This window comes from Culex quinquefasciatus, chromosome 2, assembly GCF_015732765.1.
Source record: "Culex quinquefasciatus strain JHB chromosome 2, VPISU_Cqui_1.0_pri_paternal, whole genome shotgun sequence".
NCBI lineage: Eukaryota > Metazoa > Arthropoda > Insecta > Diptera > Culicidae > Culex > Culex quinquefasciatus.
The window spans coordinates 224,523,836-224,550,339 of record NC_051862.1 but is presented as its reverse complement, the minus strand read 5'-3'; the positions used below and the strand labels follow the sequence as shown (position 1 = coordinate 224,550,339).

Here is a 26,504-nt window from a genome sequence, read left to right as displayed (position 1 = left end):
AGATGATTGTTCAGATTGTCTAAGATCTTTCAAAATGGGCAGTCATCAAATATACATGACGAAATCCAGTCTGCAACCCGCAAATATCACCATCTCCATGCGAATGCAAACGTGAATAAATGCTAGAGCTTTGAAATTTTCTGGCATTCAATTTGCAGTATAAATATACATTTTACAAAACAAATAAACCCTGGACGTGGTTTATGGATGAACCCTGTGTTTTTCCAAAACTTTGTCAAACAATTCAACAGTTATAATTTCTGAAAAAAAATAGAAGTCTGGGAGAAGTGAATGAATTTTCAAGTTTAAATTTACACCGCAACATAGTTTTAAAAACACATCAATCGACATTGGTGAACTGAAACATTTATTCTGTAACTCTTTCGGTACATTTATGCCACGAAAACACACAACAAACTTACGGTCTAAGTGTGTGGGTGGTTGGGTGGTTCACCTTTCACAAACTCTACAACTCTAAAGTTAAGGTATTTTTTCCTAACCCGGACTCAATACCGTTCGCATTTGCTACTTTGCACTCACGTTCGTCGCACGCAATCGTTCACAAATCCTCAAATATCAAAAATATATTTCTCGCTACTTTTGAGCTGAGCTTGGTTTTCGTTTTTTCTCTCCTCAAAACTTGTTTTTTTGATACCTTTCCGTTACCTAACTCCTAATGATAAACTGTGTGAGTGTGTGAAGTTGTGTCTTAAAATGGACGAAGCCGTTTTTTTTTTTTTTTTTTGTTGATTGAGTTTAACAGTAGAAGCACAAAGCGAGTGACTTAAACTTAAACGTAAACATAAAATCAGCGAATAAAATAGTGGAATAAAATAAAATGGGAGAGGTGCTTTCTGCTTTGTGGGTGCCTTTCCCTTTTTTATTGAGTTTGCCTCCTAACCACAAGGGAATAGGCAAAATATGGCCATCCATTCTTGATCTATCTACCTAGTGTTTTACCTCCTCTCTTTTGTTAGATTCCTTTGATTCCTCATTATCACAATTCTTTTATTTCTCTTTGAAAGCAATTGATTACGTGTTTTGTATTTTTTTGTTGTGGATAATGAACGATTTCTCACTAAACCAGGTAAAATATCAACTAAAACTGAAATGACACATTTGCGTTTCTTGGTCTGACACAATAAAACTTAAACTTAAAGCAAGCTAAAACCCTAAACTGTGACTAAGTTTAAACATGTACAACACATTTACAGAGAAGTGTGAGTTCTCCTTCTCCTTCTACTGCAGCACGTGACAAACATGCACAATTCCTTCGCTCTGTCTCTACTGGAAAACGGCCGCACGCTGCTGGAATTGCTGCCGCCGGAGAATACGTTCCTCCTCCATCCGCCGTTTCTCTTCCTGCTCTTGCCTTAAAACAAAGAAAGAAAGAAACGTTTTGAAAATTCCGTTGACCAATTTTGCTTCGAAGCTAACAACATACCTGATTTCGTCGTGGAACTTGTTCGTCATCAGTTGCTGCTCGATTTTGGCCTCGAAAAAGTTCTTTGCCCCGTTCACGCCGACCTCGTCCACGTTGATCTCGGTGAGGCGGGCCAACTGGCCGAGGCCGGAATCGGACACCAGTTCGCCGGCGCGAGCTTTCCTGTAAAATTAAGTAAAACAAATTAAATAATTGAAAATTTCCAAGAAGATTCTGGAAGAAACATAACCTCAAATCTCAAAATCATGTTTATTTCAATTTCACTAGAGCCATCTAGTTGTCATTGAACGAACCACACGAAATTTTTAAGTTGTGGTGAATTCAAAGTTATCGTGGTGAGTTTCTGAACATTTGAAAACAGATTGACGCCTGTTTGTTTGTGCTCAAATTTGAAACAGCTTATCGTATAAAGCTGTTTGTTTTTTTCTCAAAAAATAAAACTGACTCACGTCTGTCCATAAAAAAATAACAATAAAAAACCGGCTCCCGGCTCCGATTAGCACCTCACCTGTAAATGAGCAGAAACTCGCGGAACGAAATCTTGCCGTCCTTATCCTCGTCCACTTCCGCGATCATTCCCTTGAGACCGAGATGAGTCTGTGGGGCACCGAGCTTCTCCATCATAAACTTAAGCTCGGCCAGATCTAGAAAGCCATCGTTGCCGACGTCGTACCTGGCGAAGGAAGAGTGAAACATACGAATGCGAATGATTAATTTGCTCTGTTTGGCCTGCCGACGAAGAAGAAGGTGTGACTCATGCATGAAGGTGGCTTAATGGATTGGTGTCACCCCCTTCCAGGTTGACGTGATTTCCGTAATGTGAGAATGACGAAGTGAAGCTGGATGATTTGAGATTTATTATTTAACGCCAAATGTGTAAAAGCTTTATTCAAAATCACAACATAAATGTCGGAATGACCAATTCAAACTAAAGGAGCTATTAGACTATGACAAACAAACAAACTCGCACTTTTAATGTTTGAAGTCTAATACCTCCTTTAGATTTGATATTAAACAAAACACGACTGAACTTTGTTTTCGATGAAGTGCGCCATTATTAAGTTGCAAGCATTTTTTTAATTAAATTTTCGAAAAAAATATTTTGTTGATCAAAAATTAATGAAGGCAAAGTTTTTTTGTAATTTTTGTATTTTTTGTAATTGTTATAATTTTTGTAGTTTTTGTAATTTTTGTAATTTTTTTAATTTTTGCATTTTTTTGTAATTTTTGTAATTTTATTTTCGCAATTTCGGTTATTTTGTTATATTGACAATTACGGATAATTTTGATCATTTTGATAATTTTGATAATTTTGATAATTTTGATCATTTTGATCATTTTGATCATTTTGATCATTTTAATCATTTTGATCATTTTGATCATTTTGGTCATTCTTGTTATCATGTTATTTTGCTTATTTTGGTCATTTTCGAATTTTGCTAATTTCGGTAATTTTAGTCATTTAGGTCATCTGGATAGTTTTGATCAATTTGATCATTTTGGTCATTTTGATCTTTTTGGTCATTTTGGTCATTTTGGTCATTTTGATCATTTTGGTTTGTTTGATCATTTTTACCATTTTAGTCATTCGGGTTATCATGTTATTTTGCTTATTTTGGTCATTTTTCGAATTTTGTTAATTTTGGTAATTTTAGTCATTTAGGTCATCTGGATCGTTTTGATCATTTTGATGATTTTGGTCATTTTGGTCATTTTGATCATTTTGATCATTTTGGTCATTTTGGTCATTTTGATCATTTCGGTCATTTTGATTATTTTGACCATTTTGGTCATTCGGTTTATCATGTTATTTTGCTTATTTTGGTCATTTTTCGAATTTTGTTAATTTTGGTAATTTTAGTCATTTAGGTCATCTGGATCATTTTGATCATTTGGATCAATTTGATCATTTTGATCTTTTGATCATTTTGGTCATTTTGATCATTTTGGTAATTTTGGTCATTTTGATCATTTCGGTCATTTTGATTATTTTGACCATTTTGGCCATTCGGGTTATCATGTTATTTTGCTTATTTTGGTCATTTTTCGAATTTTGTTAATTTTGGTAATTTTAGTCATTTAGGTCATCTGGATCATTTTGATCATTTGGATCATTTTGATCATTTTGATCATTTTGATCATTTTGATCATTCTGATCATTTTGATCATTTGGATCATTTGGATCATTTCGATCATTTTGATCATTTTGATCATTTTGATCATTTTGATCATTTTGATCATTTTGATCATTTTGATCATTTTGATCATTTTGATCATTTTGATCATTTTGATCATTTTGATCATTTTGATCATTTTGATTATTTTGATCATTTTAGTCATTTTGATCATTTTGACCATTTTGGTCATTCGGGTTATCATGTTATTTTGCTTATTTTGGTCATTTTTTCGAATTTTGTTAATTTTGGTAATTTTAGTCATTTAGGTCATCTGAATCATTTTGAGCATTTGGATGATTTTGATCATTTTGATCATTTTGATCATTTTGATCATTTTGATCATTTTGATCATTTTGATCATTTTGATCATTTTGATCATTTTGATCATTTTGATCGTTTTGACCATTTTGGTCATGCATGTTTGCTTATTTTGGTCATTTTTCGAATTTTGTCAATTTTGGTAATTTTAGTCATTTAAGTCATTCTGGCCATTTTGGTCATTTGGATAATTTTGTTATTTTGGTCATTTGGGTAATTTTGGTCATTTTGTTATTTTGGACATTTTAGTCATTTGATCATTTTGGTAATTTTGGTAATTTTGTTATTTTGGTCATTTGGGTAATTTTGGTAATCTTGTTATTTTGTTTTTTTTTTTTGGTAATTTTGGTCATTTTTCGAATTTTGTCAATTTTGGTTATTTTGGTCATTTTAGTCATTTAGGTCATTTGGATCATTTAGGTAATTTGGATCATTTTGGTTATTTTTATCATTTTGGTAATTTTGGTTAATTTTCCAATTTTGACATTTTTGGTAAATTCTATTTAATGCATTTGTGGTTGATTTCCCCATACTCAAATTATCGAACTTTGTCCAGAAACCCACAGAGAGCAACCTTTTATGTAACAGCAGAAGCATCATCATCGTGGGTAAAGAATTTGGCAATTTCTGGCCGGCTTGCACCGCCAAACAACAAACGATTTGCTTGATAAATTCGCGCGTGTTCATCTAATTAATAGGTTCAATAAAAATAAGCGATTTTTCCTTCTTCACTCATTTATTTACTTTTTGTTTTTCTCTTTCTCGCGCGTACTCTTTCATCTCACGAAAAAAAAAATCATAAAACAACAACAACAACAAAGTGTTCGTTTTCTCATCATCACGTGCATCAGCGAAATGATCGATTCGAGCCTTTCATCGTGTACGATCGGCGTCGGCGGTGGCGGATTTAGTCGTGGCCAATTTTCGACGCCTGTTTGCTAACTACACTAACTTTCCTTCTTCATCTCACACTGAGTCTAATTACCACCCGGACAACCTTCCGCACGACACCTTGCGTCACGATTCGCATATGGCGGTTACGCCAAAGGTGCAAAAAAAATAAGCCACAAGAAAGCATCAATCACTGTCGGGTTTAGTGCAACTCACTAGGGAGATGCATAATAATTAATGATTCACCTTGATGTTTGAAAATTGGTAATTTCAATTTTGATAATGGCGCGCGAACGTTTCTGACCCTGGCAAACCGACGAAAAGAAGAAGAAGAAGCAGAGAAAAAAAGATCAATCGATGAAAGGATGCTCGTTTTGCAAAACCATCATAATAAGTACACAGAAAAAAAAATTCCGGTAAATTTACATCATTTATGATGTACCAAAAGTGCACGTCATTAATGATGCTAATTTACATCAACTTCATTGTAATTTTAAGTGTCATCCGACGTAACCGTGCGGAACAAATGTCGCTTCAGAAACTTGTAAATTTCCGATGAAATCGATGTAAATTTACCCAACCCAAAATTTTTTTTGCTCCGTTGAATTTAGAATCCGATGTAAATTTCAAATGCTTTCTTAGCCTGAAATGGTGTTTAACAGTTCAATTTTGTTTTTCATTGAAATCAAATAAAGTACTTTGATTTTAATCAAAAACATAAGTTAACTGTTATTCACTACAAAAGGCAAATAAAAAGAATGAAATTTTATCAAATTCCAAATTCAACGGAGTTAATTAAACTTATTTATCTTAATCCTTTTTTGGTATATTAGCACCTTGACGTTCGATTGCAGCGAATCATGGAATCGATCAAGTATCCAGATTTTTAAGATAAGATGGCGTTACTGGCGGAATCTGCATTCAATAGTTAAAAAGGAAGTGAGAAAGCATGTCTCCAGCAAATTATTTGCTTAAAATAACGAAGTTGACTTTATAGCTGTCGGCCACTATTGCTAGTACCAACCACTAGTGTCTTCCTTTTAACTAGGGGAAATTCTCGTATCTTTGGCAGGTTAAGCTCTCGCTCCTAACTCCATCCAATTTGCTGTTTTTCACTATTTAAACAACTAATTTTGCAAAACTTTTGGTAGAAACTTGCTTGCTCACTTCTTATTGAGCTATTTATTACTCGATTTCAGTTGAAAACGCTTTTATTTAGCTTTAATTGCATGTCAAAGTTCTGACCTGCCAACATTAGAGGCACGCTGGAATTAGATGCTGTTCCCCTACAAGAACTTCGCCGCCCTGGGCTCCTAAGTGTTTGAGTACGGCACGGAGCAACGGCGCCGGATACCCATATTTACACTTAGAATTTTAGAGCGCCCGCCGCGGGATTCGAACCATTAACCTCTGGATTGTGAGACCAGTGCGCGGTCCGATTGATCCACACGAGCGGGACAATTTTTTGCAAAAAAGTTTTTTATAAAGTGAGAATCTGCAAATTGAATTGCAAAAAAAAGACCGAATTTGGCAAGTTTTGGACAAACACATTAGTATTTTTCCTGGAATGTTTAAGGTGAAACTTACTAATTTAAAGTTAGGCTTGATTAAGGTTGTGATCATGTGACCCACCTCGCAAAGCATGTCGAAGCGTTGAAGATTTTCTTTTTCAGATGACTGTTTCCGTTGACTATGTCGTAGATGACTAGACATCGGCTGCAAGAACCCTAAAATAAAAAGATTCCTCATCAAAAACTGTATACTTTAAGCTAATATGCTGAACAACAACTCACACACACAAATGGGGAATCATCGCTGGTTACTAATCTCACCGCTACCTCAGCAAGATGTCGTTGTCAATGTTCTGCGAGTGCCACAAGGAGTGGCTCAAGAGCAGACAACATTCATAAGGAACCAATTTGAACTTGATGTTACATATTGAAAAAAAAAAAATTGAAATTTGATGTTACATATTGAGAGGTGTTAGTTTTGAGCGATTTGAATAGAGATGATCTCACTCACCTCGAGGAAACTTTGGAGATCAATGCTGAAGGATCTCTCCTAAGCTGGGACTACTACTGGCACCGCTGAAGGGCAACTTGAGAAGTCGATGTGCTTCTGCGAATCCAGACGGACGACGACGACCTGCTGGCGGACACGGATCTCTGGCGGATCAGAACGCGGGCGAGATGGTTGTACTTGTCCAGTCCCAGCTTAAACATCTGGGTCTGCAGGCGACGCTGCAGGAAATCGTCGATCTTCAGGCCGAGCATATAATCAAACATCATGCTGGACTCTGTCCAGAACTTCGATGTGGACCGCAGCAGGGCGTTTCCCTGAAACAGGTTTTCTGGTCCTTCCCCTCAATGGTTAGCACCTAAGGGGCCACCTTTGGGATCATGCCCAGCGTGTACTTGACGCGCTAGACCTCGAGCTTGTGGTGCAAACCGTACTGAGTGATGATCTTCAACGTCTCAATGCGGCGTGGCTTTACGAACGGTAGGCGAGGCATCACGTAGATAAGACATTCAAAATGAGGCGGTTTACCATAGTTTAGCCCGAGCGGTCGATTTGGTAAGATTCCCACCTCGGATTGTCCAAGCACATTCCTCCGAAACATTTCGAAATAGACACGGGCCGTAGCGAGCAAAACTAAAACACCAACTTCTGGCTACCGGAGCAGACTTAGTGGCCATCCACTCATTTAATGCCCAAAAAACACATTTTTTAAAATTTTAACTAAACTTGATTCCGCAATGATCGGAGTAGGCGGCACTGATGGCAAACAAACAAAACAAACAGCATACACGATGCGAAGATATTACGGTAAATTGCACACACGTTTACCCGGAGTTTCTCAAATTTGCCAACATTCGAACTCAATTTTGCTTTGGTGAAGCCGATCACGGTTTTAGACATTCGCACGATAAAAAAAAATTTGTATTGTAAAGTATTGAAAAAAATTGTACAAAGAAAAACTATTTGTAGTGCCAGATGATGCACTTGATAAAAAATCACACGAGTTTTTGCAGTAAGCAATTGTATGTCTTGGACAGTTTGCAGTGTACTTTTGTATAGAGCTTTCCACAAGTTGCACGATTGTTTTAAAATCGCTACAATCTGCAATAATATTTTGATAATGTTAAGTTGGGGTGTTCTGTTTATTGATTAAAATAGAATGATCAGGCCATTGTAAATTTTATTTAATTTATTTGTCTCACTCCCTTTCATAATTTGTTCAACAAATGAAAGAGCAAAAAAATAATGCTAAAAAATTGTAACACGGGTTGTAAACCATTTTAAGATATACAAAGTATATTTTTTTTAATTTTCAATAAAACAGAGCATTTTTTAACTTTTACTTAAAATATTTTTGAGTCCCCTCATCAAAAATAGACGCAACACTTTTGAAAAACCAATATTTTCATGAATTATTGCTTTTAAAAAAAATGAGTGTAGCATGCTTGTAACAATGTATATTTTTTGTTTAAATAAATAAAATGTGTACAAACATATTTTTTATTGCTATTTTAAGAGAAATACATATTTACTTTATTTTGACCTTTTGGCTTTAAGGGCCACGTTCACAGAGAACCAAAATTAAGTAGTTTAAGTCAACAGTGTATTTTAAACTCACGTGCACGTGCAGCTGTCAAATCGGTCAAATCCGCTCTTTCTGTCCCTCTCGCACGATTCCACTACCCGCTGAGAAATTTAACGGCCCTATCGGCCTTTGTAAGACCGATTTTACTCAACCATCAGACTGATCGGGTCGTTACATTTTTCAGTGGGTAGTTGTTGACAGTCTGCTCAGTTCTTGGTTCTTGCCGTGATCTGAGGAAAAGTAACTGTTTATACTTTTTGAGCTTTTGAAGCAACAGCAATTCGGTAACTGATAAATCGTCTGCACCTTCATCGTTCAGCAGACCCTCCTGGAGGTAAATTAAAACCATTTCTTATACTCATCGTCGGCGGAATCTACAGGGTATTTGTTTCGGGCAAATCTTTAAGGTCTCGGAAGTCGCTGGCCAGGCCACCCTTCCCCACGATTGTTGACTATGTTGGCAGCGGTGTGGCCAGGTGGTCGACGAGGAGGCGAAGATCGACGAAGGGTGAACAGGTGTTTTGAGGAAGCAGCAGACACGGTGGCACAATCCGCCGTATTGCTGGGTCTGTTAGTGGATTAGGCGAAATGGCGAGAGACCGGGAACCTGTCGGAGCATCACCGAATCGAGCCACCGTGGGAAAGTGCAAGAGCGGTCGCGTTGGCAGCATTATTTGTAAGAAGATGGTGAACATTACGATTTGTTAATAGTTTATTTTCTCATGTCAGTGAGTGTCTAAACTTGTTTTGATTAGGTCCTGTAAACAAACATAAACATTAAGTGTATCCCGCTTTCTCCGATCACTCCGATGGACATTGAAATGTGAAAACCCTTGCTTTTTTTACTCAATGTTTACATTTGTTTATAGGACCTTATTAAAAAAGTCGAGAATGTTTACTTTAAAATGAGCAGGATATACTCTTTGGTTACAAATTACATTGGTCCTTTTACAATGCTTTGCAAGAAATATTTATTTATTTTGCTTATCAATGTATGACATTTAGCACTCAGTTTTATTAAGAAACTTCCTTCCGGATTCTTCCCGTAGTACGGCCACAACATCCGCTGACCATTGTTTGCCAATTTTCACGAATATCGTTAAGCCACTACTGACATTTACCAAGTTTGTTTTCACTAAAATAGAGCGTTTAACTCTTCATTTGATAAGAAAACACTTGCACCTTACTCCGAACCAAACGCACCGAACAATAACAACAAATGAAATGATTTGCTTTAGCGAGCTGTCACTCGCAAAACAATTTGAACATTAAATTTAGATGTTTTTCAAATTTACAATTCCAGAAATTTACATCATTTGGGCATTTACATGCTCTTTAAGCTTTCAAACTAATGATGAGCCAATAAAAAAAATCATTTACATGAGGTTCAAGCATTACGTTGAATCTCATTTTACATGAAGGCTCTTTAAATGGAATACAACTATTTACAATGAATTTCAAACTTACATTGAGCATGTTTACATTCAAAACAAGTTTTCAGTGTCGGGTAAATTTACATTTTTTTTTCTGTGTAGCTGGTGGTGAGTTTATGCTTGTTCGATTTGATTCAGTTTCATAACACGACCCTGATGGAAATGCTGCCGCGCGGCAGCCTCGGTCGAAAAAGGAAGAGGAAAGTCTACTAAATTTGGTTAGGAGCTTTTTTTCACCTTCTCTCTTGTTTGGGGGCCAATTTCATAACCTCACATTTCCAATCAGACGAGTTTTTTTTTATTGGTACACCGAAACATATAATTAACAAGTGGTTTTTTCGTTCAGTGTACCTGCGGGCTATTGCTCGTTTACAGCAAATTACTTTAAATTTTTATTGAATGTTTATGGCGCATGACATTTGGATTCGAAATGTTTTGTGGACACGGAAAAAGATATTGCAGATTATCAAATTCTAAAGTAATTGTTATGAAAAATATCATCATCTTGGTTATTGAAATCCGTCCTCAAAAATTCGACCTAGCAATTTTAATCGTGTCCACCTCGCTGTCAGACCTGCTTCTGCAGGCTGTCGTTCCCAATTATTGGACTGATCTCGAATGAAACAATTATCGACTTTTAATTGATCATCACAGCATCAGACTCACAACCACCACCAATGCGCATACGCACACAATCGCATCTGGTGATAATTTGTTTACCATTCTCCGCTGCTCACGTGAGATTTTATTGATTCGACAAATTGCTGGAAATAAAATCGGCTAAATGACGAAGGCGTCGTTTTGCTGGTTGTGAAATTATTGGATGATTTATAGTTTTTTTTATTTGTTTTATGCAAGTTTAAAAAATATAAAAAAATCTCGCAATTCTCGATTTGTGAAATTATTTGATGATTTATAGGTTTTTTTTATTTTTTTATGCAAGTTTAGAAAATATAAAAAAAATCTCGCAATTCTCGATTTTGTTTCACAACACAGAAAAAAAAGTTTAATTTTGGAATGTTGTAAATTTGGTAGGTTGAATATCTTTTTTGAGTAATACTATATAAAAAAATGTGTAAAAATTAATATATTCATCAAAAACTAATGAAAATTCATTATTTTCTGGGGTAAAGTTATTTGTTATATTCTTTTTTGGAGAACTTGGTTCAAAATATTGACAAAATTTGTCGTAGAAAGTGTAGATGACAAGGTACAATTTTGGTGTCTTCGACAAAGTTGCTTGGATTGACATGCCCAACAAATTTCTTGGAGAAAAAATGAAGAAAAAAATACCTGGAAAGTTATATTTTTAAACACTCTTATCGTTAACCACTCTTCTGAAGACACCAAAGCTCCAAAACTTCACAATTGGGTACTAAAGCCCTATGACAACTTTAACGTACAACGGTAAAAAACACGATTAAAAACCATTTCTGATCACTTTTTTTCATTAGCAAAAATTTTTTTTAACAAGACAACATTTTTTCGATGGATCAACTATGGTCCCCTTGGAACAAGCTGTCAAGTAGGAGATTTTCTGTCGAGAAGGGGACCGCAAGGGTAATTTTTCAAAATTGATTTAAAAATCAATTTTAAACTCTTTGTGGTCGTATAAAGGGACATTGTACTCAGAAAAATAAGCTTTATCGCTGTAAACAATAATATCAGCAATCTAAGCCTCATTTTAGGACCCAATTGTTCGGAAAATCTATTTTTAGCTTAATTTTGCGATCTGGACCACTGTGGATTGGTCCAATTTTAAATGGCTTTTAATCAAATTTGTAGAAAATTTTATGGTATTTTTTACTGGGTTTGGGGGGTGAGATTGGATAAATTCGATTTTACATCAAAATCATTTTCCACGTTAGCATAGCATAGCATTGGTGTCTACCCGTAGTTGCTACTCTGTTATTGACCAGGACCTCCAAGAATTGCTCCGTGGACCACAGATGAAGAGTAGGAACCAATCATCACCACTTCGCAACTTTCAAATGTCCCTATCATGCTAGCCAATCACAGCGCCGGCCACGACCAGTGGTAAGACACGGGGGAAGTGGATAGGAATTTTTAGTCCGATATTTGAGTGATGAAGACCGCTAAATCAGCTGTGTCTTCGACAAAGTATCACGTGAGGTTTGAGGGTGTTAGTAAGATGGGTGTGAAGCCAGGATTCACCGTGGTAAGTGATGCGGCCGTTCAAATCTATTTATAGTCCTTAATTCTTCGTATGTTCTTGGATTCATTTTTGGAAGCTTTCCAATTCGGTTCACCAAGCTTTTTGGGTGAATTCTGGTCGTGTTGAAAGTTCAATATTCGCCTAACAATTATGCAACCAGTGTTCTTGAATTCAACTTGCATTCAATATTGCATTTTCCTGTTCTTAGGTTCACACAGATTCCAATCAAGTTTCTTGGATTCTAATAGCATTCTTAATCCTTCTAGACAACTAAGCCTCGATGGTCTGGTGGTTAGCATTTTTGTCTGCTGACTCGAAGGACGGGGGATCGAACCCCGCCGCGAGCTAATGAATTTTTCGTTAAGAATTATTCCTTCTTTCCATAATTTTCGTTCAGAATTATTCCTTCTTTCCATAATTTTTCGATAGGGGTAAATGGGAATCGAACCCAGAATCTTCCGCTTACAAAGCGAACAGCGTAACCATTCAGCCACGCCTACCCCCTGCATCAAAATCATTTTCCACGTTTTCGAAAAATTAGGACTTTTGCAAAAAAAAATAGCAACACTGCGAAATGTTTTTAAGAGTGTAACTATTTTTTTCCTGAGAAGTTCTAAACAATATCTACAATTTTTCCGAAGGCACCACATTGATCAGAAATCCGTTCTCAAGATACAGATTTTTTAATATATTAAAAGCATTTTTGTATGGACAGCTGCTAAAATTGTAAGGACGAACAAATTATGCAAAATGTCTTCTTTGCTCATAGATAAGGTACATACAAAGTTTCGTCAAAATACAAAAAAAATACAGAAAATAACCATTGCCAGAAGTGTCATTTTCAAGTGCTCTCCTTCTTATTACAAATAAGGTATATGGAAATACACGCTTACATCTCATGATTAAAAGAGTCCAAGCCTACTGTGTAAAAATAGGCGAATATCCCTTCTACTAAGCAGATCAACCAAGAAAATTTACTTTTCAAGATAACAATTCAATTGTCTTTGAATACTTTTTTCTGAATTTAAAAAATATTTTATTAAGAAAATAATTATATTATATGTACATAGAAAAGACTCGCAACTCAAACATATGGTTCACACGCAGCGAATATGCTACGAAGAACGCGAACAAAAAGAGATCGCGAGCCTTCCACGAAGTCACAGCATCTCCCACACCCACCAGCGAGAGAGATAATTATTGTCTAAACATGCTGCGACCATCGGGCTTCTTCTCAGTAGCTGAGCATCATCATAGAGATTGCATCTGGCTGCATCTGGCGGTGCACTGACCAACCAATCGCGATGGTGAATCATCGCCACCACATAAAAGCTTAAATTTGAACAATTTTCCCCACCGTGGAGGGGTCGTCGCCGATGCGTTCTAAATTGTACATTACTCGAACAAAGAACAACTCACTGATGGAGGGGGAGGGCGATACCCTCCCCACAGATCTCCATGAGGAGCCATTACCATACTGTGTAATAAAGGAAATAACCAGTTTTGTTATCAACGCGGTTGCCCCCAAGTATAATACTATAATAGAGGGAGCGACACCATGCTCGATGCACTGCATGACTCATTCGGAGTCGTTTACACGTGTGTACTTATTATGAGTACGAAACCACAACTGGCGGTGATTTGTCTAGACTTTTATGGGAGGCCTGGCGGTAATCCATATCGTTACCCCTTTTCAAACTTCCTGGCGACGACTCACTGAATATTGAATCATTCTGATCGAAAGGACTTCCAAGAATTTATTAAACTGTTATCACGAAATACTGTGCTTTGAGTGATAAGAAATGGTAATGAATCACGCAACAATCAATGTCGTTAATTTTGATTAATCAAATTCATAACTAATGAGTGAGGCATTAGGCTGATAAACGATTAATTAAAGTACCATTCCATCAGCATAATTTCGTTCGTGCCAGAAATCGTTTGGTTGACTTATATTTAATGCATAACACCAACCAACACGCGAATACGAAAGGATTTGAAACGTTTCGCGCCTTTCTCCGCCTCACTTTTTGCCCGCCGGTGTCGGTCGGTCGGTGGTCAATTAGCAATCGATATGTCCCCCGGCGTGACTCACTCTGACCAGACTCGGAGAGCAGAAACAAAAAACTAGGTTCAACCTGATCGACCGTAGACGACTAGTTGATGCCCATAACTAGGTCCATTCGTCAACCTCGTAACACATATCACAGTGTATCGATCTCGACCGGTGTTGATGACTTCCAGTCGGTAGCCGCGCAGCAAACCCGTTTGAAATTGGGATAGCTTTTGGTTTTCTTCGGAGGCTGGCAGTTGGAAGTCGTAAACAAGATTATGTAATTTTTGGGTTCAAGGCAGGTTGAAAGTTGGTGGTTTTTTATTTTTGAAAGAAAAAAATTAACAACCTTAATAAAAAGTATCAAAAAAGGGAAGTTATTGGTTATTACACAAACCAAAAATTAAGAAATACTTTTGAGGGTCCGTCCAGAAAAAAATATTAAAGTTGATAGTATTTCCTTAGTTTAATAATGTGCAGGGAAATGGTTGGCGGTATTATTAAAATATGGGACTTTATTTTAAAAAGCTTCTTGCAATATTCTATCGGTCATGTCTATAACATAACCACCTAAATCGTTTTTGTAAGAAAAATATTTTTCAAATGTTTGGTATGGTTTGGTACAACCCAACGTTGCCAGATTATTTTATGGGAAATCTGTATTTTCTTAAAAATAAATCTGTATTTTATCTGTATCATGTCAAATTCGAAGCCATAGAAGATTTTTTAAGACTTTTCACAACAGATTTAAGCTTTTTAATCATAATAAAGCATAATTCAATTACTAAATTATTGAAATATTCAAATTAAATCATTTTTAAAAAATCTGTACATACAGATTTTTGTGATTTTTGTGATCAAAAAATCTGTTTAATACAGATTTATCTGTATATCTGGCATGGCTGGTACAACCTGCTTTTTCACATTTGATTTTTACTTTCCACTATTTTGCTTTGGAGCAATACATTATAGCAATTTAATTGGTGAATAATCGAGTTAAAGAAGTATAAAAAAAAGAATTTCTTTCGGTTTCCTTTTACATCACAATCAATTTCGGTGTACCTTTTACAAACACCGTACTTTCTTCAGGAAAGTTTTAGAGAATTTTATAAATTTTAACGCAATTGTATTGATTTCAAACTTAGATAAATATAGAAATTAAAAATGCAAAAAATGGTTGTTTCGATAAACATTTTAAACTAATACTTAGAAAACATATTTTCAAAACATTTTGAAACACTTTTGGGGTTAAATTTTATACTCAACGACTCAGAATAAAACTAAATAAAAACATTGCGTTTGAAATTCGCAAGCTGAATTATTAAGGTGCATGTGAATATTTGAAAATCTGTATCTTGAAAACGAATTTTCTGATCGATTTTATGTCACCGGCAAATCAGGGTCTTTAATACGAAATAGATACACGGAAAGAAATCAGATGTTTATTTGACGTTTTATCACTGATAGTTGAATTCCTTATTTTAAAAAATATGTATGTTTTAGGGGACTACAAATTACTAAAAATCTTTTGTGCTAAAGTTGAGGTTGGTGCAAGATCTGATACCAAAGATGATTAAAAAAAAATGATGTTTGGAAAAATATCGAATGTATTTTTGAACAAAATAAAAACAGAATAATGACTGCACATTTTTCGCTAAAGTGCACCCAGTTTAAGTTGTATGCATTTGAAGGCGAATTCTTTTTACAAAAAATGTTCAGTTTTGCAATTGAAAAATACTTCAATAAATATTTAAAAAAAGTTTTGAACAGTCGATTTTTTTCAACATTTTCAAAAGCTGAAAACACTGATTTTGACCATTTTTAAATGTTGAGCTTATTTGTAAATTTTAAATCGGCGATATCTTGTAAAATATTAATTCGACAATATCGAAACAATAAATAATTCTCATCTCTTGAGAAAAAAAAAACAATTTCAGAACATTAAATCACGACTCTTATCTGAGTGATTCTCTACGAAACCGACCATTGCATTTTTATTTTTTGTAATTCTTATTTGGTTCAAACTTTGTGGGGGCTTCCCTATGACAAAAAAAGCCATTTTGTCATTGGTTCACTAATACAAGTCTCCATACAATTTAGCCGTAAAAAAAGTACGTGAATATTCGAAAATCTTTCCTTATCGCTTTGGTGTCTACAGCAAAGTTATTTTTGTTGAATTTTGTTGCCATAGAGTAGTACGGGAAAAAGTTTAAGTTCAAATTTTCGTAAAAAAATATGTTGACTACAGTTTGTATTGTAAAGTCTAATTTGCAATCTAAAGAACTCTACAGAAATGTTGATAAAGTGCACCGTTTTCGAGATATGGACACTTAAAGTTTGAGTTTAACTACCGATTTCTTAAAATATCTTTTTTTCGGATTATATTGAAAATTTTCTAAAATTTTATCTAAGGAACATTTAAGATTGTGAGATACAGTGGATATTAAACAACAAACAGGAAAAGCATCAATTTAAAGTCGCACCTATTGTATAGTTTCAATATCTCCGAAAGTTATGATTAAATTTTCAAAGTTAACAAATAAATCATTTGTGAAATTTTATGATCTCTTCGAAAAAAATCATTTGAAAAAGGCCAAATACTCAGTATATATAATTAGCTTAGTAAAAGTTATTTGAAAAACCGGCTATTTTTTACCTTGTATGTACCTATCATCAATAACTAACATGCTAACATCTTTGTCGAAGACATCAAATCGATCAAAAAAATCCTGCAAAAGGTACAAATTTTCAATTAAGGCCCCCAAAAACTCTGATAATATCATTTCTAACAGTTTCACTCTTGGTATAAACTTAAAATAAAGGCAAACAGTTCTAACTTCTTGCTACGCTACGACAACCCGGTTGACTAAGCTAACCAATTATGGTGGGATGGCGTCGATGCACCACTCAGTTTAGCTAATTACTACGCTATAAATCTCCGTGCTTGTGGCTTACTTTTGCAACCCACAACTCTTACGTGTCCGATATTGCAGGTTTGTCTCGTCGAGTTGACATGAAGTCATTCTATAGCTCTACACGAATCAAGGTGTTTCAAATTTTCTAGAAAAACTTCCAGAAAGCCCACTTAACGGCTACAAATATCATTTCAGCGGTAAGTCACAGTGACTCAATACCGTTTGCGATCAAGCTTAGTATCCGTTACTTGGAGGTGTAGTGAGCGGTTTTACAACCGCGTCATGACTCAATAACAAAACTACTTAAAGAAATGACATGCATCCAGCAGCTGATTGATATTCACCTCATGTGACTCCCTGTTTGTACTGAAAAGCGCTTTGTCAGGGAATCCATAATTTTCGAAAAAAATGAAACGCCACTCATTGTGGGAACTACTTTTGGATCAAAGCAACCACGGGTCCAGCTGACCACGTCGATTAGATATGAATGCATTGCGTGCACACATGACATACTGCGTTTTGCTTCCTGCTTCGTCGCCGCCTAAAAGCCGTTGCTTTGATCACTTTTTCTTCTGTGTGACCCTTGGTGTGGTCTCTTCCGTCAAAAGGGGGCCCTTTCTATGCAACGCCTACTCCGAAAACGAAAACACAAACGGTCAACGGTTACTTGACGTAAATGTGGTCGTCGTCGTCGCTGATATAACCGACCTGCTGCGCTTTGGATCACAAATCATCGAGTTGTTTTGTTTTTGCATTTTGCAAAAGGCTCATTTATTCCAATCGACAGGTTCGACCCAAAACAAGAAAGGTTATGACGTTGTCTAATATTTGTGTGTTTGCGTTTGCGAGAAGCATGCTAATTACGAAACTCTATGCTGGCTTGGACGGCTGGAACGACATTTTTCCCTGTTCGACGAAACCGGCATGCAACTGCGAGACACGAACGAACCGCTTAGAGTTCGATTAGGCTTCGTCGCTTCAATTGGCGGGGGGTGAAGATTACGCACCATTAAGAGCGACTCCGACTCTGGTGTGGGTTTGGGTGAAGGGGCCATACTAAATTGATACATAATCATCCTGACCGTTTGGGAGAGAGAGGAAAGATGCCATGCGGGTTAGTCGGTCGCCGTCGCCGATTGATTGCATAAAAATCCTGCTCATCGCAGTAGGCCAGCGAGAGTCAACACCCGCCCGTAAAAGGGTAGTAGGCTTTGGGCACACAGCCTACTACGTGGGAAAAATATTAACCGGTTGACTATTTTCGTTTTTTTTCGATTTTGCCATTTGCGTGCGCGCACGCTCGCAACATAGTAGGCTTCGCCCCGCGTGACTTGGTGCGGGCCACATTTATGGAAATTTATGCCCATTCGCTCGCGATTTGCTGCCTTAGACCTTGCCGGCGTTACAAGGTTGGACAATTAAGTACTTTTCGTGCACGCAAATTTACACGGGCGAACGTGCGAGACCTTCGCATGCTCGAAGCTATCAAGAACAAAAAATCGTGGGCGTAATTGTGCTCAATAAAAATAAAACAATCAAACAATTTCTTCGAATTAAACTGCCATATCAATTTAGTGACCGTTGCTGGACAAAGCATAAATTCAAATCACAGCCGACTTTGTTCAAAGCGATAGCCGTTGACACAAGGGGACACCGCCTCCTATGACACCGTTCCGTGTCACCGAACCGTGAAGAGCAGCAGCACATCATTGGCGCGATTTAGTGTTTCAACGAGGAAGTTGATTGGATTCGGGTTTCAGTGCCCCGTCCGAAAACAATGCCACTACTAGGTTAGGCGTAGCGTGAAATTTTCGTTTCATCATCGCGCGAAACCTGTCCCTTTTGCCAACCGTATAAAGAGAGGGCCGTATAATCGAACGGATATGTGACCGCCCCGCAGACCCTCGGGGCGGAAACGCCACTTGTGTGACGAAGTACCTGGTGCGTGCCAAAAATGGTCACCGGTTTATTCGACCATGGGTGGTTATATAAGAGTAAACAGACAGGCTGGCGACGCGTATTATACGCGATGGAATGACGAACTGCCAACTTTGATCCACCAAGAACCGGAAATTTATAAAGTGAACGTCAAAAGCCTCTGTTTACAGTTGAGCAGTTCTCTAGGATTTCGGTCATTCGATTTTTTTTGTATTTTTTAATCCGACTGAAACTTTTTTGGTGCCTTCGGTATGCCCAAAGAAGCCATTTTGCATCATTAGTTTGTCCATGGGTAATTCTCCGCCAACTCACACAGCAGTTGCCCCGACCCCTCTTCGATTTGCGTGAAACTTTGTCCTAAGGGTTAACTTTTGTCCCTGATCACGAATCCGAGGTCCGTTTTTTGATATCTCGTGACGGAGGGGCGGTACGACCCCTTCCATTTTTGAACATGCGAAAAAAGAGGTGTTTTTCAATAATTTGCAGCCTGAAACGGTGATGAGATAGAAATTTGGTGTCAAAGGGACTTTTATGTAAAATTAGACGCCCGATTTGATGGCGTACTCAGAATTCCGAAAAAACGTATTTTCATCGAAAAAACACTAAAAAGTTTTAAAATTCTCCCATTTTCCGTTACTCGACTGTAAAATTTTTGGAACATGTCATTTTATGGGAAATTTAATGTACTTTTCGAATCTACATTGTCCCAGAAGGGTCATTTTTTCATTTAGAACAAAATTTTTCATTTTAAAATTTCGTGTTTTTTCTAACTTTGCAGGGTTATTTTTTAGAGTGTAACAATGTTCTACAAAGTTGTAGAGCAGACAATTAAAAAAATTTTGATATATAGACATAAATGGTTTGCTTATAAACATCACGAGTTATCGCGATTTTACGAAAAAAAGTTTTGAAAAAGTTGGTCGTCATCGATCATGGCCGTTCATGGTCACCCGCGACAGACACGGACGACAAAACAAAGAGAAACGCAAAAAGTAACTATTTCAAAACTTTTTTTCGTAAAATCGCGATAACTTGTGATGTTTATAAGCAAACCCCTTATGTCTATATATCAAATTTTTTGAAATTGTCTGCTCTACAACTTTGTAGAACATTGTTACACTCTAAAAAATAACCCTGCAAAGTTAGAAAAAACACGAAATTTTAAAATGAAAAATTTTGTTCTAAATGAAAAAATGACCCTTCTGGGACAATGTAGATTCGAAAAGTACATTAAATTTCCCATAAAATGACATGTTCCAAAAATTTTACAGTCGAGTAACGGAAAATGGGAGAATTTTAAAACTTTTTAGTGTTTTTTCGATGAAAATACGTTTTTCGGAATTCTGAGTACGCCATCAAATCGGGCGTCTAATTTTACATAAAAGTCTCTTTGACACCAAATTTCTATCTCATCACCGTTTCAGGCTGCAAATTATTGAAAAACACCTCTTTTTCGCATGTTCAAAATGGAAGGGGTCGTACCGCCCCTCCGTCACGAGATATCAAAAACGGACCTCGGATTCGTGATCAGGGACAAAAGTTACCCCTTAGGACAAAGTTTCACGCAAATCGAAGAGGGTCGGGGCAACTTTTCCCGATTTCGTGTGAGTTGGTAGAGAATTACCCCATATAATTTTCCATACAAATTTGGCAGCTGTCCATACAAAAATGATGTATGAAAATTCAAAAATCTGTATCTTTTGAAGGAATTTTTGATCGATTTGGTGTCTTCGGCAAAGTTGTAGGTATGGATACGGACTACACTAGAAAAAATAATACACGGTAAAAAAATTTGGTGATTTTTTATTTAACTTTTGTCACTAAAACTTGATTTACAAAAAACACTATTTTTAATTTTTTATTTTTGATATGTTTTAGAGGACATAAAATGCCAACTTTTCAGAAATTTCAGGTTGTGCAAAATCATTGACCGAGTTATGAATTTTTAATCAATACTGATTTTTCAAAAATCGAAATTTTGGTCGTAAAATTTTTCAACTTCATTTTCGATGTAAAATTAAATTTGCAATCAAAAAGTACTTTAGTGAAATTTTGATAAAGTGCACCGTTTTCAAGTTATAGCCATATTTAAGTGACTTTTTTGAAAATAGTCGCAGTTTTTCATTTTTTAAAATTAGTTCACATGTTTGCCCAGTTTTGAAAAAAATATTTTTGAAAGGCTGAGAAAATTCTCTATATTTTGCTTATTCGGACTTTGTTGATACGACCTTTAGTTGCTGAGATATTGCAATGCAAAGGTTTAAAAACAGGAAAATTGATGATTTCTAAGTCTCACCCAAACAACCCACCATTTTCTATCGTCAATATCTTAGCAACTAATGGTCCGATTTTCAATGTTAATATATGAAACATTTGTGAAATTTTCCGATCTTTTCGAAAAAAATATTTTCGTTATTTTCAAATCAAGACAAACATTTCAAAAAGGCCAAACATTCAATATTACGCCCTTTTAAAATGTTAGTCTTGATTTGAAAATTTTGAAAATATTTTTTTCGAAAAGATCGGAAAATTTCACAATTGTTTCATATATTAACATTGAAAATCGGACCATTAGTTGCTGAGATATTGACGATAGAAAATGGTGGGTTGTTTGGGTGAAACTTAGAAAACATCAATTTTCCTGTTTTTAAACCTTTGCATTGCAATATCTCAGCAACTAAAGGTCGTATCAACAAAGTCCGAATAAGCAAAATATAGAGAATTTTCTCAGCTTTTCAAAAATATTTTTTTCAAAACTGGGCAAACATGTGCACTAATTTAAAAATGAAAACTGCGACTATTTTCAAAAAAGTCACTTAAATATGGCTATAACTTGAAAACGGTGCACTTTATCAAAATTTCACTAAAGTACTTTTGATTGCAAATTTGATTTTACATCGAAAATGAAGTTGAAAAATTTTACGACCAAAATTTCGATTTTTGAAAAATCAGTATTGATTAAAAATTCATAACTCGGTCAATGATTTTTGCACAACTTGGAAATTTCTGAAAAGTTGGCATTTTATGTCCTCTAAAACATATCAAAAATAAAAAAATTAAAAATAGTGTTTTTGTAAATCAAGTTTTAGTGATAAAGTTAAATAAAAAATCACCAAATTTTTTTACCGTGTATTATTTTTTCCAGTGTAGTCCGTATCCATACCTACAACTTTGCCGAAGACACCAAATCGATCAAAAATTCCTTCAAAAGATACAGATTTTTGAATTTTCATACATCATTTTTGTATGGACAGCTGCCAAATTTGTATGGAAAATTATATGGACAAACTAATGATGCAAAATGGCTTCTTTGGGCATACCGAAGGCACCAAAAAAGTTTCAGTCGGATTAAAAAATACAAAAATTAAAATTGAAGAAAAAAGACCGATTTCGTAGAGAATTGCTCAGTTGTTAAATCAATTACTAAGCGGAATTGACGGCGAATTCCGAGAATTCATATTGATTAGTTTTGTTTATTGCTTCCAGTTTTGAAACGGTCGGTTTCAACTCGACCACATTCGATAACTTGGTCGAATTTAGTATAGAGCACGTGCTGAGAATTCTAAAAATATAGAATATTACCGCGGTGGGAGAGCACTTGCGGTGTAAACAAACCATGTGCGTAAGCGTTTTAATTCATCTGTAAAAATAGAGTATTCCAGTTATGCTGTTAATATCTTGCACCTCGCATGTTTTTCCGCAATCATCCAAGCAGGCCACACACGCTGTTTAATAAAAAATGCCCAGCATACTGCGACCACATGGTTGTCCGCAAGTCTCGTGAGCATACTTTACTTCCCAGCATGACGCATCTGTCACTTGCCGCTGAGAAATGCTTGATAAATGAGCAAACAAGTTACATAGCGTAATTTTATCTTCCCCGGCTCGCAGCTACAATTAAACCAATTGTTTTCACTCTCATTATCTTTGAGTCATATCAAATATTTGCCTTCATTAAGCTGTGTGTTGCTCAAAGAGCGGATAAAGAGCTGTGATGTCGTTATAGCAACGGCCTTCTTAGATTTCCCTTTGCGGAACGCTACACGAGTTCAAGAACTTGGTTTCGCGTTTCAAAACACAGTTCGTTCTAGCCAGAGATCGGCGTTTGCATAATATTCTGCGGTGCACCTGGCAGCACTGACCGCAGCCAAGTCTCGTTCCCCGCAACCCTTCTGTTTTCGATTTGGTATTTATTTTTTTAAGCAAAATGTTGCACGTGTAATCGTACACTGTGCCCCAGGCAGAGTAGGCCTTGTGTTTGTTGCTAAACACAATTTAGTAGCACGCTTTGCACAATCAAAGCCAACTTTGCGGTGCGTGGTGAACGAGAATCATAATTATTAGTTTTTTTTTTTCTTCAATTGGTTCGCCTGCTTCGATTCAAGAACTCTTGAAATAAATAACAAATCTTGTGCGTTGACGTTAATGGTCCGTCAAGTTTCAGAAGAATTTCAACTCGTTCTAAATTTTTGTTACAGCGTGTTCTTCGTATTAGCTCAGCGTGTTTATCGCAGCTGGTTTATCCTTCCAGCTTGGATTTTTTTTCTGGTGGATGAGCAAAACACGTGCAACGTAATCATAAAAAGAACTTCGTCTCAAGTGACTGCCTGTTCTGAATTTGGCACAATCACCTACACCCCGAGATTGAAAAAACGAACTCAATCCAAGTAGGCCCATTCCAAACAATATGTGTAACACACAAACATACTCGGCAGGCCTTGAGTTGAGTGCACTCGCGCTTCGCGTTCTGGGTCAACGGGAAACGGATTAGGTGACCTTTTTCACACCCCCATTGTTACAGTTTTGCTCGGAATCGCCAGTGTGGACAGAACAGAACGAGCTCGCGGAAAGGTCAGGTTTTATTGATCGAATTAGGGACGGTTCCGCTCAACGACCCTCCCTGCAGTTGTACGACTGCAGGGTGGTTAGGGTAACGGGAGAATTGTTGGACTAAATTTTTATTGTGATGAAAAATTCTGAAGGTTTTTTTTTAAAGGTCCAAAAAATTTTTTTTTGCCTTTTTCAGTTTTATTTTGTAAGGGATATTCTAAAACATCAAAAAACAATGTTAATCTTTTCAAAGAAAAAAAACTTAACATAAACAAAATTTCTTTTGAAGTTTCTAACAAATTCATATATTGACGTTTTGACGTTCAATTACCCAATGTAGACATTCAAAAGCTGTGAATCGCACATGATTGAATGGATTTTTTCGTTGAGAATCCATTCAAGTTGGTAATCGATAGCACTTTTGTGGTGACCAGAGCAGGAACTAAAACCATATCAATGATTGTGCGACTGAGCATTTGGTGACATTCTTCTAAGAAAATCGTCTAAAAAATCGAAGCAATCCTTGCTTCAAATCTCAAAACTTGTCACTCAAAACTCAATTCCCTCGGCAGCGTCCTTTCCAACTTCCGGTCCTACTCCGGAGGGCAATTTCCAATTCCATTTGTTTTGTTCTGTCCGTATCTCTACCTGATGACGGTATACCTTTTCTGTCTTTTTGTGTGCCACCTGGAAAACAGGTTCTGGCCTTCCTACACCCAACAAACGTGCACGCACTCGCACACTTGGATCGATCCCTGCTGGAACAAATCTTGCTCTTTGTCTGGACCGAAGAAAGGCAGACGGACAACAAACGCTCATGTGATGCAAACGGTGCATAATGCGCACATATAAAATCGATATATCGAAGAAGAATGGCAACGAAGTGCAGTTTTTGAGTCTGCTTCGAGTCTTCCTTCGAGAGAGCAAATCGCAGAAGGCGACGCAGAATTGTGACCTCTAGGGAAGAGTCGTTTGACCCCGCCATGGCACTCTAGATGTTATCGCGCAGCGAGGCGAATTTTTAAAATTCGTACTTTAGCACGATTTTTGCGCAGCCTGCTACCTCTCCAGCTGACCTTGACATTTAAAATGCCTATGGTGCATGGCACTTTGTCATTCGGACTAATTAGTACCATTCTGAGAGCTGGGTGTACTTACTTGGAGAACGTGGTCTGGTATTCCTTGATCTCCTTCCGCGAGAACTCGTGAAACTCCGTGTAGATGTTCACTACCCGGTAGGTGTGCTTTACTTCTTGGCCGTTTTCCAGTGCGTCGTTGATGGCCTGGCGGCGGTTGAGGATGGAGGACAGCTCGTCTGACATTTTTGTACTGTTTTGTAGGTTTTTTCCTCCTTTTCTATTGGAAATCAATACAACTTTTTTGCTGCGCTTCTGTCTGTTTCACAGGACGTTACACACAATACACCAGAGACGTACAATTACACTAAACAAGAATATACACACAACAACCGAACCGCGAGCTGTCTCGTTCTCACTTATTGTGCAGATTTTTTCCCCCCAATTATTGCACGCTTTTTGCTCTGTGATGAGAAATGCACCGCTAATTAAATCGCGTTCGACACCAACGCCGATGAACTTGGAGGTATTGTGCACCGTTTTTCGCTCGCGTGCTCCTCACGCACTTGTAAATGTAAATCACAGTAGGCTCCTTAACATTGACTTTGTACACACCTAGGGTCGTGTGATTTACTACCCAGCCTACTTGACCTGAGAGCCGCCTGATTGTTTAAAGGAAAACAATGCTGTTGATTTTTTTTTTTTGCTTGTTTGCTTGTTTTGCGACACAGAGCACTTGTGCGTCTATTTTGGTTGAAAGTAGAAGTGAAACTGAAAATTCAAACAACACCGACTCTCGCTAACGGCTTCTCCGAGCGATCCGACCCGGCCGGAGAAGGCTCGTGGGAGACGTTTGCGTATACATGTGGTCGAGGTTTGGAGGTCGTTCTTGAGCTACGTAGAAGGAGGGACGATCGGAATTACGTAGACAGACCAATAGATATTTAGAATGCTTTGTGAATGTGAATAGACGAAAATGGAGTCGTTTATGAACGACCCCTTCATCGCATTCGCTCTCTCAGAAACCCGCATGGCACAACAATAACCGTCACCATCAAAAAACGTTCAGAATGAGAGAATTACAGTAACGGTCGAATGGTCAGAACATTCTAAACGCAGCAATTTTGTTTATTGAATGTTGATAAAATGTAAACATTATTTTAAAAATAAATTCACAGAAAAAATAACTCCAATCTTAATCATATCGAGTTTGGTTAAACCAAGTTCAATAATTGTTAAATTTACCCCAAAATCTCTCATTTTCGGCCTCTCAACCAACTTACACAGTATATTATTTATCTTATACCTTGTTCAAGTAGAATAGTTTAAACAGAAGTGATGGAATTCATCAAAAGATCATCAAACAAAGCCTTCCTGTTGATAGCATAACTTTAAACTAGAACGAACTTTCCAGAAAATTCTTTCACAAAGCACAAAAAAGGACTTCCCCTCGAGCATACATCCATAGTAGGCGGTTATTGTACACCACATCATGTTTTATGCCGCGTTCTCTCACTCTTCAAATCTCTCTCTCCCTCTCCGAGCATATTCTCATGCGCAGCAACGGTTGCTTTCCGCGGCCAGCTGCCTGTTATGTTGTTTGCTATAAAAGGCTATGTTTACTGCGATATGCTGCGCAACACTCTCTC

At 36.9% G+C, this 26,504-nt stretch overlaps 1 protein-coding gene and 1 pseudogene across 1 annotated transcript; both read right to left on the bottom strand.

The window, feature by feature from the left end:
- Positions 1-346: 346 nt before the first annotated feature.
- Positions 347-25,620, bottom strand: LOC6051855 (EF-hand domain-containing protein D2 homolog). The gene is made up of 4 exons (XM_001868184.2): positions 24,938-25,620; positions 1,953-2,117; positions 1,445-1,606; positions 347-1,372 (listed from the first exon to the last, which is right to left on the bottom strand). The coding sequence occupies exons 1-4, from the start codon at positions 25,099-25,101 to the stop codon at positions 1,285-1,287; spliced, it is 579 nt and encodes a 192-aa protein (XP_001868219.1). The 5' UTR covers positions 25,102-25,620; the 3' UTR covers positions 347-1,284.
- On the bottom strand, positions 6,421-8,074 carry LOC6035944 (annotated as a pseudogene).
- Positions 25,621-26,504: the final 884 nt, after the last annotated feature.